The 18,068-nt window shown below is 48.2% G+C and overlaps 2 protein-coding genes across 4 annotated transcripts; one reads left to right on the forward strand and one right to left on the reverse strand.

Moving 5' to 3' along the window:
- The first annotated feature begins 521 nt into the window (after positions 1-521).
- Positions 522-6,461, forward strand: LOC128345405 (selenide, water dikinase 2). Its single transcript, XM_053297280.1, has 8 exons — positions 522-928; positions 1,684-1,787; positions 1,986-2,093; positions 2,686-2,840; positions 3,535-3,625; positions 4,009-4,108; positions 5,423-5,635; positions 5,715-6,461. Exons 2-8 carry the CDS (start codon positions 1,692-1,694, stop codon positions 5,942-5,944), a joined length of 993 nt encoding a protein of 330 aa, XP_053153255.1. The 5' UTR covers positions 522-928; positions 1,684-1,691; the 3' UTR covers positions 5,945-6,461.
- Positions 6,462-6,543: 82 nt separating this feature from the next.
- IKBKG (inhibitor of nuclear factor kappa B kinase regulatory subunit gamma) lies at positions 6,544-17,256 on the reverse strand. Of its 3 annotated transcripts, none has more exons than XM_053297277.1 (15): positions 17,121-17,256; positions 15,546-15,773; positions 12,866-13,074; positions 12,551-12,649; positions 12,181-12,330; positions 11,976-12,040; positions 11,807-11,869; positions 10,902-11,013; positions 10,656-10,774; positions 9,612-9,764; positions 9,421-9,517; positions 8,722-8,871; positions 8,455-8,597; positions 8,085-8,146; positions 6,544-7,339 (listed from the first exon to the last, which is right to left on the reverse strand). In XM_053297277.1, the coding sequence occupies exons 2-15, from the start codon at positions 15,727-15,729 to the stop codon at positions 7,182-7,184; spliced, it is 1,764 nt and encodes a 587-aa protein (XP_053153252.1). In that variant the 5' UTR covers positions 15,730-15,773; positions 17,121-17,256; the 3' UTR covers positions 6,544-7,181. The 3 variants fall into 3 exon arrangements, with proteins under 3 accessions (XP_053153252.1, XP_053153253.1, XP_053153254.1); XM_053297278.1 differs by having other exon boundaries at positions 17,094-17,182; XM_053297279.1 differs by lacking the exon at positions 12,181-12,330.
- Between the last annotated feature and the right edge of the window lie 812 nt (positions 17,257-18,068).

Raw genomic sequence — 18,068 nt, forward strand, 5'->3', positions numbered from 1 at the left:
TTACCATAACTCTGCTGAACACTGAAATGAAATATGGTATATACGTTCAGGACACAATTCTATGTCTCGAGTTTAAATGGCAGGTCAATCCGTTGTCAAAGACGGGGAAGAAAACAACCCATGCAGCGCAATTCATACCCTCCACTCCCCCCAACCAAAGTCCAAGCCCTCCCACAAGCTTCTTCATAGAGACCAGGAAGGACAACCCAAAAAGGCGTTTGCCTTGAAGACTGAGATACTGGAATGAAAGCTAGAGAAGGCGTTCAGGACCACATTCTACATTCCAATCTGAACCCCAGTTCAACTCCCGACCATGGATTTGGGAAGGGCCGAGACAGGAAGTAGTAAAAGGCAGGCAACACAATGTTTGTTATTTCCTCGGAACCAGATCTGGTGTGCACATTCAGGGCAGTATTCGGATGTATTTAAACCCCCTCCATTTGTTCTCGCAGGAGACTGACAGGAACGCGAGGAATTAATTGCGCAGGCGCACAGAAGCCGAGGCAGCCTTCCAGGCACCCTTTCTCTTAGGCCACCGTCCGGCCCGCCCACCAGCTCGGTCGCTTCTCGGGCGAGCATTCCTGCCAGTTCTCGCGAGAGGTCGTCAACCGCCTGCTCAACTCGGACACCGTCATGGCGGCGCTGACTGGTTCTCCCACAGCTGCTGGTCTCCCTTCCTTGGCGGCGGCAACAACAACCACAACAGCGGCCGCCCCGAGCCCTGCCCCGATGGGCCCGCCGGGCTACAGGCCCTTTGAGCCGGAGGCGCTGGGGCTGAGTCCGGCCTGGCGGCTCACCAGCTTCGGAGAGCTGCGGGGCTGAGGCTGCAAAGTCCCCCAGGAGACGCTGCTCAGGCTCCTGGAGGGACTCGGCGGGCCCCGGGCCGGGGTCGGGGAGGGGGAGGCCGGAGGGCCCACTCCCACCCTCGGTGAGGCTCGGCGGAAAGAGGGGGAGGAAGTCTCTGGGGCTGACGGGGTGGAGGGCGGCGGCGGCGGCCCCTTGTGTGCTACTGCTGCGCTGTGGCGGGGTCTCACTCTGGGTCCTCCACGCATACTGCGGGTGTAGAATTAGGTGGCGGAGTCTTCCCTGGCGGGAGGGTCGAATACGTGTCGTCCCCGTCCCCCCACTCCTTCAAGGCTGCAGGGGAGGTGGGGTGCCATTTTTGAGTGCGTGCGTTTAAAGAAGAAGAACTTCTCTATAAGTAGAAAATTAGCACATACAGGAAAACGTTTGACTGGCCCGCTCTCTGCTGTTACTGTTGTACTTCTAGAGAGGTGTGCATAATGTAAGGTTGCTGGTACAGTACAGTGGTATGCTATATACTTATATGACAAGTCAGAAAGTTTCCCCAGGTTATCAGCCACTGCCTTAAACTCACTGAGTAGCCTTGGGTAAGCTACTTGTCTCTTCCCCCACCCCCACCAACCATCTCCATACAGGGATAATGCTCATCTATTTTACAGGGTGGTTGTTTGGCTGAATGATCTGAAAAAAATATTGTGTTCGGCTGAATGATCAGAAGCACTATTTAAATGTTAAGTGTTCTAAAACATGCTTGCAGTCTGTTCTGTCACCCCAGAACTTGTTCTACTGCATTTGTAGAAGGTAGGGTTGTTATGACTGCACACTGCACAGGCGTCCTTTTATAGGTACTGCAATGCTAGTGGTCCCTCCTCTCTGCAGGCATTGGAATGGATTCCTGTGTGATCCCCTTGAGGCATGGGGGTCTCTCCCTTGTACAAACCACAGACTTCTTTTATCCATTGGTGGAGGACCCTTATATGATGGTGAGTATTGGGAAACAGTCAGAAAATATATGAGTGAAGGGGCTTATTCAGGTAGAAGGGAATTGGGTGGAATGACTCTGGTGGAATGTGATGCAATTAGGCTCTGAAAAGGCAAGTTGGGAGCTTGAGGCCCATGAGGACAATTGCTTTGTGTGTCGTCATCTTAATCCGTGCCTGTTGCTGCATTGTCTGATTTAGGGCCGTATTGCGTGTGCCAATGTATTGAGTGACCTCTACGCCATGGGCATCACAGAGTGTGACAACATGCTTATGCTGCTGAGTGTGAGCCAGAAAATGACTGAGGAGGTGAGAAGTACAAATGGATCGTTTTACTTCTAAATAGACCTTTTCCTTTAATAGTATCAGAAAATGAATATTTTTATGTTCAGCTTATGACATTCTTATGCAATCATGGCATGGGTGTGTTATGGTAAAGGAAATGTACTCTGCACATTTTCAGGCATTTGTGTAGATGTTTAGGGATAGTCTGCCTCCAGGATTTGATCGAATAGTTCTTTGCAGAGCTAAGATGAGACTCCATGGTTGAACTTAGACATTGCACCCAAGAATGGTTTGTATTAAAGCTATGTTTTATAAACCCACAGTCCATGTGTTAAAATTTTGATTGTCAACCTGTTGCAAACCATGGCTAGTCAACTTTGTATTGCACTAATCCATGGTTAAGTTTCCTTAACCACAGTATGGTGTCTTGATTTGAATCTGTGATCAGGCAGGCTTGATACTTCATGGAGCTAGTGCTTTGTCAGACACTCTCTTGCTATGAAATATGCAGACATCAAAACTAGATTTGATATCTCAGAACCAGCTCCCCACTTTCCACAAGAGGTCTGCAGTCTCCAGGCAGTTCCCTGAATCATTCACTGTGCCCTTCTTCCAGGAGCGGGAGAAAATCATGCCACTGCTAATCAAGGGCTTCCGAGATGCTGCAGAGGACGGTGGCACCTCAGTAACTGGTGGGCAGACTGTCTTGAATCCTTGGATCATTGTTGGAGGTGTTGCAACAGTTGTATGTCAACCCAATGAGTTCATCATGTGAGTATTGGAATCTCATTAGGAGGGAGCTGATTTGAGAAAGCAAATGATAGGGTTCTGAGTATGTGTGCAAAAGAGGTAATTAATCATGTTGCAGTACCCTTAATTGTCAAGAGGAGGCAAGGCTGCTTACAATACTATAAGGTCATTAAGTAATATACTGGAGTGGAAAACAGAATGTAGTTAGTTGAGCTAGGGGTTGCCCTTTGTAACCCATATGCTGACAGTCAGACACAAACCATGTTTACAGCACATGGGATGGGAAGCTAGATAAGAATCACCATGTTAAAGAAGTAGAAAGTAGGCTTCATTGGTTCTCATTACAAGAGGAAATTGCATAGGGGTAAGGGCTGGCAAACAATAGCTGCTTAAAGGTAAAGTGTGCCGTCAAGTTGATTTAGACTCCTGGTGCCCACAGAGTTTTGTGGTTTTCTTTAGTAGAATACTGGAGGGGTTTACCATTGCTTCCTCCTGTGCAGTATGAGATGATGCCTTTCAGCATCTTCCTATATTAGGCCACCAATAATGTGTGAGGAGAGGCTATGGTGGCCCAAATAATTGTCTGAAGGCATATAATACAGTCTGCTGCTGAATATAAGCAGAACTGGCTTTAAAAGTTGCCTGGATGGGAAACTGCTTGATAAGCACATACAAGGTATGCTGAACTTTAGACTCCTGTTTTTCTCAATTCCAGGCCTGACAGTGCTGTGCCAGGAGATGTCCTTGTGCTGACTAAGCCACTGGGGACTCAGGTGGCTGTGAATGCTCACCAGTGGCTAGATAATGTAAGTGCTCATCTGTGAGAAAGCCTTTGTGTTCATGCAGGTAATATGCGGGAAGGGTATCTTCTCTCATACAGAACAGATTAATTGGGCAGAAATATTGCCAGATTTGTATAATAGACCTTACAATGGTGCAGGCCTGAGGTTGTAAGGCAACTCTGGAATATATCCACCATCAAAATGACTTCTGTTTACGATGAGGGTAATAAATGGGTAAGAGCTTTTATAGTATACCAGCTTAGCCATATTGCACCAAACACGTGCAATATGGCATGTGCTTTGAAATTTCTCGCATTATACTTATTTGATGTGAGGTGAGAGGCCTCAATGTAGTAGCAAGGAATAGAACTCCAGATCTTCTGCTTATATGCTTGTTTCCATTCTAGCCAGAGCGGTGGAATAAGATTAAGCTGGTGGTCTCCAAAGAAGATGTTGAACTGGCCTACCAAGAAGCCATGTTTAGTATGGCTATGCTGAACAGGACAGGTACCGACCTGGGATGTGTGGCTTAATCTAAATCTTTTCTACAACACAAGTTTGATCTTGCTTATAACAACAAATGCCAGCCATATTTTTAAAATAGCTGTTAATATGCAAGAATAAAGTATATAGTAAAAAAAATTGTCACCCCCACCAGTGTTCCCTCTAGCAGGGATTCCCAGATGTTGTTGACTACAACCCCCAGAATCCACAAGAAAAAGCCATGATAGCTGGGGATTTGGGGAATTGTAGCCAACAACGTTTGGGAATCCCTGTTAGAGGGAACACTGAACCCCACACTCAAATCTCATGTTTAAAAACCTATGATTACTAGGGTAATCTAGTAACAATCTCACTGCACTGGAGCCATACAGCAAAACTGATGTCTGTGTGAAGTGATTGCAGAGTTCTGGGAAGGGTATTTTGCAGTAACAATTAGCAATTCTGTAGGGGCACATTTTCAGTTGAATGGCAAGAGCCAGTATCTTTGCAGTTTGCAAGCCTTTAGCAGCAACCTTAGTAGCAGATCTTGTTGCTTTAGCTCAATGTACAACAGTTAGATTAATCAAACTTCTTAAGACTTCCAGACTTGACAAGAACATAGATTCCTTTGGGAGTTTCCTAATTTGTGATGGGCAGATGAGGAAAACTCACATCCTACAAGTAGAGCTATAGTCTGTACTGTTGTCACCAAGTATGAGAAGTCTAATTCTGATGGACCAGTACTAGTAAAGCAAGCTGGCCCACACAGGGCCAGTTCAGATGTCACACAGAAACACAGTCAAAAGCCTGCTTCCATGTGATGTCCCCAAGCCTCAAGAGCATGCATGCCTCTCCTGCTCACATGAGCACCTACTTCTGATTTGAGTTAGAACAACCTCGCCTGGATCTACCTATCATTCATTCATTCATTCATTCATTTAGTTATTTTACATTTTATATCCCGCTCTTCCTCCAAGGAGCCCAGAGCGGTGTACTACATACTTAGTATATACTTAGTTACAGATCATGGTTTATTTCAAGTGTGTTAGAATAAACCAAAATTGGTCTGTTTGAATGTCATAACCAATCTTGCTTTATTCTAATTAAATTAGAAACGGATGCTCTTGTAAGCAGGGAAGGAGGGAGTGTGGTTTTGGGGGTGCTGTGTGGGACCAGACCTTAACCATGGTTCTGTATGATGTCTGAACCAGCCCATAGAGTGACTAGTTCTCACTGCCAGAATTGTAGGCTAAACAATGGTTAGTTGAAAACTGCCATCAACGGGTCTAGCTGCTGCTCTGTCGTCACTTATGTCTAGGTTTTGTTCTTCTTTCCCAGCTGCCAGTTTGATGCACACCTTCAATGCTCATGCTGCAACAGACATTACAGGCTTTGGGATTCTGGGCCATGCACAAAACTTAGCCAAGCAGCAGCGCAGCGAGGTTTCATTTGTCATCCATAATCTGCCCATCATTGCCAAGATGGCTGCTATCAGCAAAGCATGTGGCAACCGGTCTAGGCTTCTGCAGGGGACATCCCCAGAGACATCTGGTAAGATGGATAGCTCAGGCTACAACGGGAGGGAGTTGCAGTCCCTGAGTGGGCTTAACTTACTCTCTCTACCTGGCAGGGGGGCTGCTGATCTGTCTTCCACGGGAACAGGCTGCCCGCTTCTGTGCAGAGATCAAGTCTCCTAAATATGGAGAGGGCCACCAAGCCTGGATCATTGGCATTGTGGAGAAGGGCAACCAGACTGCTCGCATCATTGACAAGCCTCGCATCATTGAAGTGACACCCCGTGGGGCCAGTGCCTCTCCTCAGGATAACAATTCTAGCGCCAGCCCTGAAGCTGCCTCTTGAGGTGGCAAAATGGCTTTCTTCTATTCACTGTAGGCTCTGGAGTTGAAACGGGGAGGGGGCACTTTCTGAGACTCTGGATCAGTGTGCATTTGCCTTCTACAGCACAATTATCCCTAGACTCTGTCTCCTTTCTGGTTGGTTGGTTGCTGGTTCCTTCCTGCCATCTTGATTAATGTCATTAGTTTTGAAGCCATTTCCTGCATGCAGGTAAATTGCTGGCACTGTTGATTTGGAGAAGATGGTAACTTGAATTATTTATTGGAATAGTTCTGCCTGTTCTCAGGCTCTCCCAGCTTTTGGTCAGACTGAGCAGCTAGACCAAAAGGAGGGTGGGTGAAGAAGCCATTTGGTTGGGCCAGAGGCCTCTCCTCTCTTCATGAAGCACCTCCCTTAAACCCCAATGATGGGCTTGGAGGAGCAGAAGAACCCTAGAGGAGCAGCACCAAGCTCAGCTTCATGGATTGTTCCTTGGGTTGTAAATTATTGGTGATTTGAGTTAATAAAAGATTGATTTCTACAGCTGCTGTGGGACTTGGTTGGAAAGGTGGAGTCCTGCTGTAGAAGGGAGTTGCCTGGCACAAGTAGAAAAGTCACTGTGGTGATCTTGAACTTTGCTTTAATTGACTTTAGGTAAGAGTCATATAGTGGCTCTTTGTGCTGCAGAAAGATTGGTAGCTAACCACAACAAGCAGTTTCAACTGAGGGCAGCTCTTGGAAAGCAGAGGAAACATCTATCCCCATTTAAATGATTTATGTATGGTCTGCCTCTGCTTGCAGCTTGGCTGAGGAAACGTTTAAGGCACAGCAAGGTCAGTCTAGAAGATTCTTCCTGTGACAGGGAGGTACATAAGAGGCAGCAAGAACTAGCACTCCTCATGGAGAATAAGAGTCCTCTTGCCCCCCTTCACATAAGGAGCACCCATCTGGGCTTGTTACCCTAAAGGAATGGCCTAGTCCCCTCTATCCCTGATGTACAGCAGACCACAAACACGTAAGATTGTTTCACACAAACCAGGAACAGTGTAAATCCCCTCTCCCCACAGCTGCTATGGCAGCTAAGCCATGAAGGACAGCAGCAGGCTCAACCACCCTTGTGGCAGGAAAAGAAGTTAATCACATACAGGTAGGGAGCAAACAATCCAGTCTCTTTGCTCCAGGGTCAATTCTTAGTATGGAACTGCTGGCTCTTGTTAAGGCAATGCAGCAAAAGCGCATCAAACTCCATCCTTCATCAGTGTCACTCGATACAGTCCATAACATGGATTTGTATTGTGTCCATGTCTGGAGCTCTGTACTGGCACTTGGGACAAACATAGTCAGGTTGTTCATCAGCAATGCTTTGTCTTCGCCCTGCTATATGAGAGGGGTGGATTGGGGCAACACCCATCTGGAAAGCTGGAAGGACAAGAAAGGACAAGTTAACAAGCTGAACTTGACCCCCACTCCCAAGACTTTAGCAAGCAAAGACAGCAGTATTTGTAGAAAGCATCTTTACTCGATAGAAACGGATTGCTCCAGCTCTTTGAGTGCAGTTAAATAAAAGGAAGCCAGAAGCGAAGGTGAAGTCTAACAGTGGAGTCCCTCAAGGATCTGTGTGACCCTGGGTACCTTCTAATTAGTTCCTAAATAAGCTGGAGTCAGGATGAGCAGTGACCTAGCCAAGTCTACCAGTGGCACTTAATTCAGGATGGTGAAATGTCAAGTGAGGAGCTCCAGAATGGGGAGTGGGTGACAAAATGGCAACAATAATTCAGTAAGTATTGTAGATCTGGGAAAGATGCAGAAAAGGGCAGCCACAACATTCTTCATAGAGAAGATTAGTGGCCCTTTTCTTTCCTCCCCGGCCCCCCATAGAATAGGACCACAGCAGAGGGAAGCGGGATTTAAAACTGTCCCTGTCATGGGCTTAATATGAATTACAACAAGGAAAACTGCTCTTCTTGGTGTGAATGAGTGGTTTTCCCCTCTTGTCAAAGAGCCATGTGAGTGAAGAGGAGGATGCAACAGCTATTATTAAAAGTCTTTGGAGGAAGAAGCTGATCCCAGAGCTCCTAATGCAACCAGATTTATTTTTCCACTTGTTTTAAGTCTGACTCGGTCCCTGGTGCCCAAAGATAATCAATACAGCTGCAACACTCACCTGGCAGAGGAGGTGAAGGACGCATTTCTGAATGGCGATTCCTCATCTCCTCCATCAAAGCCCTATTTGAAGTAGGGAGAATATAAAGATTGGTTTGAAGTACCAATTCTTTCCCAGGAAAAAGTGGGAGAACGGTGAGCCTTGTTGCCTCTGGCTACAGACACTATTTTCACCTTGCCAAAATCAAGATAAACAGAGCACAGGATGCCAACATCCCACCTGCAAGAGAAGCAGCAACCCATAGGCTGTACCACTTGTACCTGACACTCTGCAAATGTGACTTTGGCCACCCATCTCAACTGCTGAAATGGCTGTATTGCAGGTGTCTGTCACTTGTCTTTTGTAACCAATTTGCCTAATGCCTACTTACCGGCTGGCCCCCTCAGAGTCTGCTTTCAGCTTATCATAATCCTGCTGCAATTGTGCAAGTTGCTCCATCAGGGCTTCTCGCTGTTCATGTAGCTTTTCACGAGCCTGGCGTTCTGCCAAGAAGTCAGTCTTGTAGATCTCAGCCTGAGAGTGAAATAGCAGTTACTTTGACTTTGATTCTGTGCAGCTTATCTGCTTCCCCTATGCTGGCTGCTTCTCCCCCACTTCTTTTTCTGGTACCCTCAGCCACACTTCACTCCCTACTCACCTGTGCCTTGAGTACAGGCACAGTCTCCATGATAGCTTTGTGCTGTTCAGCCTCTTCCTTCAGCTTATCAATCAGCTCCTGCTTAGCCACCAGGGCCTCCTCAGCCTGCTGTAACTGCTGAAGCAATTCAGTAGCCTGCAGATCTAGGCCCTGAGGAAGGGACAGAGAAAGATTATAGTCATGGTAGAGTAGGGATGTGCATAAACCGCAGTTTGATCTGTGGTTCAAGCATGGTTTGGGAGTGGGAGCTTTTAAAAAAAAGCAAGGAGAGCAGGTCCTTGCCTGCTCTCTGCTGCCCCATGTAGCTTCCTGCTGGGGTAGCACACATCCCAATAATACTAGATGCCAGCACACACATGGCGTCTGCATATGTGGGCGCCATGTGCATGCTGGTGCCACACACTGATTCTTGTGACAGTGCACCACTCCAGCAGGGAGCTGCATGGGGCGGCGGAGAGCAGGTAAAGACCTGTTCTCTTTCTTAAAGCTCCTGGTCCCTACTCCCGAACTGTGATCAAACTGCAATTCATACACATCCCTATGCTAGAGGAAGTCTGGGGTCTAAGTGCAATATAGGTTCTTCCCTACAGCTCTGTCTACTCCAAAGTAAAGCAGAGGAGGAACCAGACTTCACCACCACCCCGCCCCCCTTTCCACAGCAGCAAAGGTTTCTAATACAGTTTGTGTAGTTTCACTCACCTTGCTCCGCTTCTTGCTCTCCAAGCTGGTTTTGATGTGAGCATCATACTCCTGAAAGAGCTGGTGATAGGCCACCTGTAGTTGGGCTAGTTTTCTCCTGCAGAGGGGAGGGGGAATGAATCGGAGTCCACGACATCCTCCAAGAGTACCCTCTCTCCTCTTGGCCCTTCCTCTCCCACCCCAGCGCTTACTTTTCCTCTGTGGCACTTTGCCGCTCCACTCGCAGGGCGCACTCTAGGTTTTGCACATGCAGCCGCAGCTCATCCACCTGTACGCTGTGCTGCTTGGCACGGGCTTCAGCCTCCCTTTCCAGCTGCTGGAGTCGCTCACCAGCCCCACGGACCCTAGAGAACAAAGCCGGGGAAACAAGACATCTCAAGCTCTTTACCTGCCAGCCAAATGATTTCTGGGTGGGCAGAATTCCCTCCACCCCCAAAAGTATATACCATGATAGCACTAGATCCAGCATTGCTTGGCTCACTAAATTTTCTGTGCACCATTTTGCGTCACCTTCATCAAAGTGCTCAGTGCCATCAGCCTCTTCTGTGGCTTCACATGAGAAGTGTGCCACTTCTGAAGATTCACCTGCAACCGAGGGCTTCTTTAATTTTTCCATCAAAGCTGCTTGCACTCCTGAAGAAGCAGCCTGCTTACCTCTTCAGCAGCGCAAGTGACTGGGGTGGAAATATCAAAGAAACTCTTATAACTCTTCAGCATTTTCTGCCATGGCCTCATGGACTACCTGGAAACACTGAGGATCATCAGTGGTCTCCAACTCACAGTTTAAGAACCTATTGTTCAGTGCCTGAAAACAAGCAGCCCTGCCTTTTGTACAGCTGGTCTATTCTAATATAAATCAAGTTTGTTTCTCCTATGTTTTTGAAGATCAAGATCCAGAAAAGTCCTCCGTGGTATCCAAAACAGCCAATGTCTTCCACAACCTGGCAAGGGTATTCAGGCGTTGGCCTGCTCTAGATTTAGGGCACCAGGTTCACGATGCACTCCGTCCCCAGCTGCCTTACAAATATCCAAGCCAGGCTATCACATCATCTCTTCCCCTTTGAAGTCCGGGTGACTGAAGAGGAGAGGAGGTGGAGCCCATTTCCCTGCCCTACCGCGCAGTCCCAGCTCATTGTTCCATAATGTCTGCATCACTGCAGGCAAAAAGGCCTCCCTCAGCCCACCTGCCAACCACACAGCCAAACTACTAAACGCCTCTCCTGTCTGCCACTCGCCTGTCCTCCAGCTCTTTCTTGTCCTGTGCGCAGGCCTCTAGACGGCTTTGGCTCTCCATCAGCTCCCCCAGCAGGGAAGTCACCTGGGCCTTGACTGAGGCCTTGTCTTCCCCAACCTGCTGTAATGGGAGAAAGATCACAGGTCAGTACCTTTGAAGTGAGAGGAACAGGTGCCTCCCTATTTCCCCTTCCCTTTCCCAACTTGAAAGGAGGGATGTCTCTATGGGAGGTTGAGTGGGCACACACCTCCAACTGCTTGCTCATCGTTTGCAGCTGCTGCTGTGTCTCCTGCTCTCGTGCTACCAGGCGAGCCAGCTCCTCCTCTGCCGATGCCAGCTGTTGACGAAGAGCTGCACTCCTAGTGGTTGAAGTGATATAATTATGAATGGCATACATCCTGCTGCCTTTCATAACCCAGCCAATGTCCTCTACTCCAATTAACTCAAAAATACGCTCTGCAAATGCCATCACTCAGGATCCAACCATGACACCCTGCTCAAATTATATAGGTTACTGACCATTTGGGCTACATGTGCCATACTCACAAATCGCCAAGACTTCCCGCATCATGCTCCTTATTCTACTCTGCTACCGAACAGCTTCCACTTCAATATCCCTAGATCTAACTGCATGGCTTTGGCTGCCCCCCACTCTCCTGAGGGTTCAAAGCCACCTGATGTGGCATGTTTGCCAGCCTCTTTCTCCCTACCATCTTGCATCTCCAAAAGATTTAAATTGCTCTTGTCACTAACACCTCCAGTGATACTCTCTAGCCAAGGCTTTCCCCTGACCTGCAAGTGGTGTTTGTGTGTGGTAACCTTGTTTTGTGGGTGAGCATTCCACCACATCAGCCCCAGCCTGAAGCGGGGCAGCCCTGACACTGGTTTATCACCACAGTCTGAACTAGGCCTAAGATCGTCTTTTCTTTTCCACACCTTGCACTGCCTAGGAGCCGTTTGCGGTGAAGAATGAGAGTTTCCCCCTATCGCTTTCATAATCAGATACCAAACTGGCCTCCTTTTCATCTTTCCCACTAATTTCCCCCCTGCCCTCCCCAAATCACCCCTAACTCACTCCAATATGTTTTTCAGTGTCCTGCCTGCTTGGCTAGATCGACCTGAGGAAGGACCAGTATATCATCATAAACTTACTCATCCTCCGCCTCCTTTAGCCTTTTGCCTAGCTGTTCGGCCTGGTCCCCACCAGAATTCTTTCTGTGAAGACAGAATGATGCTATGGCTTAAACAAGAGCAAACATATGAGCACGTTTAGTCTGACCATTTCCTCGGCTTCTCCATGCCAGTGCCAGGAGCTCTTTACCTGCTATCCCCTGAGCCCTGCAAGGATTCCAGCTCCCGTGGTGGCTCTACTAGAAGCCCGTTCTCCTGGGAAGGAACAAAAAAAGACACCCATCATTTCAACCCCACCCACCATCCTAGACCAGAACTCTATGGGAGCCTTATTCCGACTGCTCAGCCTTGACCTCAACATATATTCTGATACCCCTCGCTGCACCAATTCGCACCTTAATCTTTATTCCAGACTCTTCTATGGGAATAAGGCTCCTTGCTGCTTTCTGCAGTTTGTAGACTTCAGCCTGCAAAGGCTGGTTGGCTTCTTGGAGAGCCATGAAATCCTTTTCCAGCCCCTCTTTCTGCTGTGACATTTCAGGGGCCTGGACAAGCACAAGAAAGAAAAGTGCATAACTGGGATGAGGAAATTTAGAACAAGCCAGTCCCAATGGATCACAGCATCCAACTCTCCCATCACAATCAAAAGGCTGCAGACCCACTCGTGAGATTTTATGACAAACGGTAAGGTATGAAGATGCTATAGCTGCAGTTTGCCCTGCCTGAGCTATTCATTCAACCCAACTACACACCACTTCCACTTACCAGAGCATGTACGGCCTCCTCTTGAGTAAGAGTCACAGTGTCTGGTTCATCTTGTGCTTCCAAGATTCCTTTCTCCAGGGGACATGGCTGAGAAGTCGGCTGTGGGCAGGAAATCCAGACATCTGACATACACAGTTTTGATCCAAGCTGGTTCAACGTCTTTCTTATCATCCCCATGTCCTGGATCCTAACACATACATGCACCCATTGTGGGGGGGGGGGGGGGTGTCCTTGTGTGGGGGGGTGTCCTAGCAGCATGTCTGAACAGAAGCAGGGGAGAAGCCCCCACCCAGCCCTTGGTTCCTTCCTTGTTACCTGTTGCCTCTTCAGTAGTTCCAGTTCCTGGACAGCCTGCTCCAACTGACTTTTGAGTCCTGCACGTTCCGAGTGCAGATTTTCCACTATGATTCGAGCCTCCTGAAACTTGCGCATGAGGAATTCCTTCTCCTCCTTGTGAGAGGCCTGGAATTGTAGGAACTCTTGGTAGCGTTCCCGCAGCATGTGGTTACTTTGTCGGATGGCTTCTACTCACAGAAGAGAGACAAGGGATGCTTGTTGAATCAAGGTAGTCCTTCAGGGGGCCAGAACCATTATGTCCCATCTGCTTATGGGACTGGATGAATACAAGAGTTTACTCCCCTGTAAAGGTCTCCCTTCACATTGCAAGAAGGCTGTAGTCTTCTGCTTTGAGAATCCACTTTTCATTTTGAGAGTAATAATAACCTACTAGCTGAACCCACACAGAGCACCTGTGCGCTAGGTCTTTGTTGCTCTCCTTGCCCCCTGCCACAGCCCCTGCTTTATTGCTCAGTGTCAGCCACACACTCTCAACCACCCCCTTCCCGCTGCTCGCTCGCCCGCCCCGCTGCTCGCTCGCCTGCCCCTTGCTGCCGCCCACCCCCTCCCCGTGACTCACTCGTCCTCACTCGCCCCCTCCCCGCCACTCACTTACCCGCTCCCTGCTGCTTGCTCTCATTCCCTGCTCGCTCGCTCACTCACTTCATACCCACTCCTCTTCCGTATCTGCATATGGAATCCCCACTACCCAATCACCATGGTGCTTCTGCTCTGTTACATTTAACTGGTAAAGCACTGTGTGGGCAGGGCTTGCCACGTACAACTTTAACATATATGAAGATTCTTCCCTGCCATAGGCTATCCCCAAAGCATTAGGAAGTAAGCACCACTGAACTCAACAGAACTTCCTTCCAAGTAAATAGGCATAGGATCAGAATATTTCAAGCAGTGGGCTAGAACAGACTAGAAGACCATCAGCCACAACTCATCCCTTCCCCCCACCACCACAGAAGACACTATTCTCCACTCATCAGTCCTGTTTTCCCCTCCATCCAGATTAATCCACATAATACAGAGCACAGCATTTTACAAGCAGAGATAAGGTCAGAAAGCTGTGCTGAGTGACAAAGCCTTGTATTTAATCTCTCTGGACTATTGTAATCTAGGGAGGGTGCTGGTCTACAAACAGTTGCTTTGAGGCAGACATTAAAAGACTTTTAGAGGTCAATTCTACTTCCAGAGCAGCTTCAGCATTAACTATTCCATTTCTCCAACTTTCAGCTACAAGTTCAGTTTTGATTTAAGCACTTTCCCCATGTTAGTCCCTGCACTTTATGTTGAAGGTGATGGTGGTGGTAAAATCTTGGTATTGCAAGGGACTCACACTTTCCTACCATTTAAACTAACATTCTGAAGTCCAACAGCTATGAAACATCCTTGAACTACAGCCACAGAAAACGTTTTTTCCCTAAAGAAAGAGTGTCAGGGACAGGTCACGGTGGACATTGGTAATTTCCATCTATAGTCTCAGAAGCACTTCTCTGCTGCATTTCAGTAAAGATTGCCACACCCCAAGAAGCACAGAATTGCAAAGGTATTTCTGTATATTACAAGAAAGTTTTAAAAGCAGGGGGAGGGAGGACTTTTGGAAAGGGATGTGCATGAACCTGCTTGGAGGCCCCTTTACAGGCCTCCAAACAGGTTTGAACACTGACCTGTTCGAACATTTGGCAGTGGGGGGCCGGGTTGGACTTTAAGGGCGGAGGAGGGTGCACTTACTCCATACCCCGCCAGCGCTCGGTTCCTGTAAAATCCTTCGGGGCAGCAGCATACCTCCCTGCCGCCCCTTCCCCTCTTTGGCTGGAAGTGCCTGGTGCACGTGCACATGCCGGGTGTGAATTGCGATGTGCACGCGCCTGGGTGCCAGGTACTTCCGGCCACTTCCGACCGAAGAGGGGAGGCTACGCTGCCACCTCGAAGGATTTTACAGGAACCGAGCACCAACGGGAGGAAAGCGGGGGGGGGTAAGAGCACCTTCCTCCGCCCTTAGAGTCTGAACCCCCCACCCCTTTGAACGACCCTCGCCCAGTTCTGTGCACATCACTACTTTTGGGGTCTGTGATTCAGACTAGTGTGAGCTGTCAAATCCAGCAACATCTGGCAACCCAAGTTTGGGACACACACACACACACACCCATCTTATAGCAAATAATGCCCAAATGTTTTAGTTCAGATTATATCTTTTACTGCAGGACTGGGGTAGGGTAGCAACTTTTTCTGTTTTACCAAACTGGTTCAATCAGGGAATCGGGAACTTTTTGTTCTAACAGACATTAGAACTACTCCTCTAATTATTTTATCCATTTTAACTAGGCAGGTACCTAGTCTGAGACTTAAGCTCAAAACCAAATCCAGTTGTGGAAATGCCCATGATGGGAATTGGGGACTAAGCCTAAATTGAGTTGTGGGACCCTGCAAGTCAGCATTTCATTAATCCACTAAACCCAGGGTTCCCACCCTGTGGTCTGCCAGATGTTGCTGAACTACAACTCCCATCATCCCCAGCCACAATAAATTATGGCTGGGGATGATGGTCATTGTAGTTCAGCAATATCTGGGAGGCCACAGGTTGGGAACCCCGGCATTAAAACATCTTCTACTTGGGGCTGCATTGCATACTCACACATGGCATCCTCACCTTTGAGGTCTCTGTTCTCAGCCAAGAAGTGCTGCACAGCCTCATGCCCTGCCAGCTCAGCTGGTAGGTGGAGGGTGGCCGCTTTGCCCAGGGAGGAATCATCCCCCATCATGCTGCAGTCACTGCCAGGGCACCCAGCTGGCTGCACCATGTCACAGCTCCAGCCCCTCTGGGCTCCACTCATCCAGCCAGCTCTTGAGAATGGAGGGTATAATCAGGACTGGAGATCTTTAAAAAAGGAAAAAATTAATCCAGTCACACACACACACACACACGGAATCAAGATGAAATGAGAAGTAAACATCTTTGCTTGGGCTGCATCACTTCAGACTGCAGGTGGGAGCTTGTACATATTTCTCCATACAACAAACAATTCCCTGAACACAGAAAAGTAACAGGCAGAAGGCCAGGTTAGAACATTTCCCCCTCGCATGGTAGCTTTCTGTTTGGGTTGGGCAGGAGGGTTGTTTGTTTTTAATGGGGAAGCATTCAGTCCTATGAGCCTCACCACAGTATGAAGTACTATAGCCCAGACACAGGCTTGCCATCAGAGGAAGAAACAGTCCTTCAATGCTTGGGCAGAACAGGAGGGAAGGAAGAGAGAGGCTGGATTCTTAAGTCCTAAAGGGAATTAACTTGTATGTCTGAGCAGAGGCGCTCTTACCCCTAGACTTTTGGGCCAAAGTCTAGGGCCTCCTCCACAGCCCCTGAGGGCCCCCAAATCCTTTTTTGTCTGTTCTGGGTGGTGTGGTAGCATAAACATGTGTTCAAAATACTGTTTTTATGGGTGAAGGGGGCCACTCCAAAAGCCTTTAGGTCCAGGCTCCTCTGTGTCTGAGTTCAATGTCCTGAATATGGGCTTTGATTCAGTGTAATATAGTGGTTAAGTACTGAACTTCGACCAAGGAGACTAGGATTCAAATTCCAGCTCAGCTCCAAAGATTACTGTTTTAATTCACTCAACCCAGCCCGCAAACAGAGTCGTAGGAATAAGAGCACTTACAACCATGCCACCCTGACTCTTTGAAGGAAGTGTGGGATAAAAATGAATCATTTTAATATGGGGAAGAGGAGGATAGAAGTCTATCGGTAGTTATAAACCATGTCAGAGTCAGTTTACCTCTGAATACCAGAGCGTGCATGCATGATGAACACTTGTGTTCCTCCTGATCCGCCCTGAAAATTAAGACTCGGGCATTTCCCTTGTTCCCTGCCCTCCCCTCCCCCATCCTGAAGCTGGACGGAGGCATCTGACGGCCACAAGAAGCGCCGCGCAGGATCCGGTCATAAAAGATCTACCTAATCCAGCATTCTCTTTCAAGTGGCGGGCAATCAAGTCCCTCCGGAAAGCCCACAAGCAAGACAGGAAAGCCACAGGTCTTCCCCACTGCTTATCAGCCTACCCCACCAAAAAAATGGTATTTAGAGGTATACTCTAATATAGGGGAAGGATCTAGCAGTCTCTCGGTAGCCCCGAATATCCGGGCCTCGTTCCTTAAAGGAGTCCTTCCCGCTTCCCCCAAGAGAACAGCAGAGGGTCCAACACACCCAGTTTAAGAAGGAACAAAGTCACACCTGCGCCTCGAACTCCAGATTTCCCCAATTTCTGCAGCTTCCTCCTTCCTGGATGGTTGTTGTGTTGTTTTCCGGAAGTGACATCTAGAAAGAGAAAGCAAATCGGAGAAAGGAACGGAACAGTCTTGGCTGCCTGGCCGGAAATGACGTAAGGGACAATGACCGACGGACCGTCTTAGAAGAGGTTGGGCTGCCTGGCTTTCAGGCGTGTGGGTGGGCGGCTGCCTTCCCCTGACCTAGGCTCAGTTCTCCTTTTCCTCAGGGGTGGGTTCGCTACGGACAGAATTTTATCAAAATAATATATATTTTTTAAAAACAACAGCGCACACACCCCTATTTCTCTCACGCAAGAAGATCTGATCTTGTAGAGTGTATAAGCCAAAGGCCCTTGCCCCTGGGGATGATGGGAGTTGTAGTCCAACAATATTTGGGGACCCAAGTTTGAGGACGCCTGGCGTGAACGTTGTGATTTGCTTTTCGTTTCCCTTCTTATTTTATTTTAGCGTGGGGACAAATAGAGACGATGCTGTCAAAACACAGTTGCAGTAAAGCCCCTGACTTCTTCTTGTTCTTTTACGAGTAACCCAAATGAGAGACGGTCAAGGCTTCGAAAATAGTCAGGAACACCTGCAACTCAAAGGGACTGTGAGTCTGCGAGTTTGTGTATGTCTAGGGCGGTGGTGGTAAATGGATTAAGGGGAACGCCATAGAGATAAAAAACAAAGATTAGAGGAACACGCGCCCTCTGCCTTCTGCTTTGAATTGGAATCTCCATTGATCTCCGTTAGAAGGGTAAAAGCACAACGTGTCTGTATGCAAGTGGCTGGAGCATGACCACAGCTGCATTCCACAGAGTGATTCTTTCGGGCTGGGGAAAGGGGCTGAGAAGGCGATTGGGGCAGCAGTGTGTGATGTGGTCGCCGCCTATCAAAAAGGATATTGCAGAAA

This window comes from Hemicordylus capensis, chromosome 2 (assembly GCF_027244095.1).
Source record: "Hemicordylus capensis ecotype Gifberg chromosome 2, rHemCap1.1.pri, whole genome shotgun sequence".
In the NCBI taxonomy this organism is placed as follows: domain Eukaryota; kingdom Metazoa; phylum Chordata; class Lepidosauria; order Squamata; family Cordylidae; genus Hemicordylus; species Hemicordylus capensis.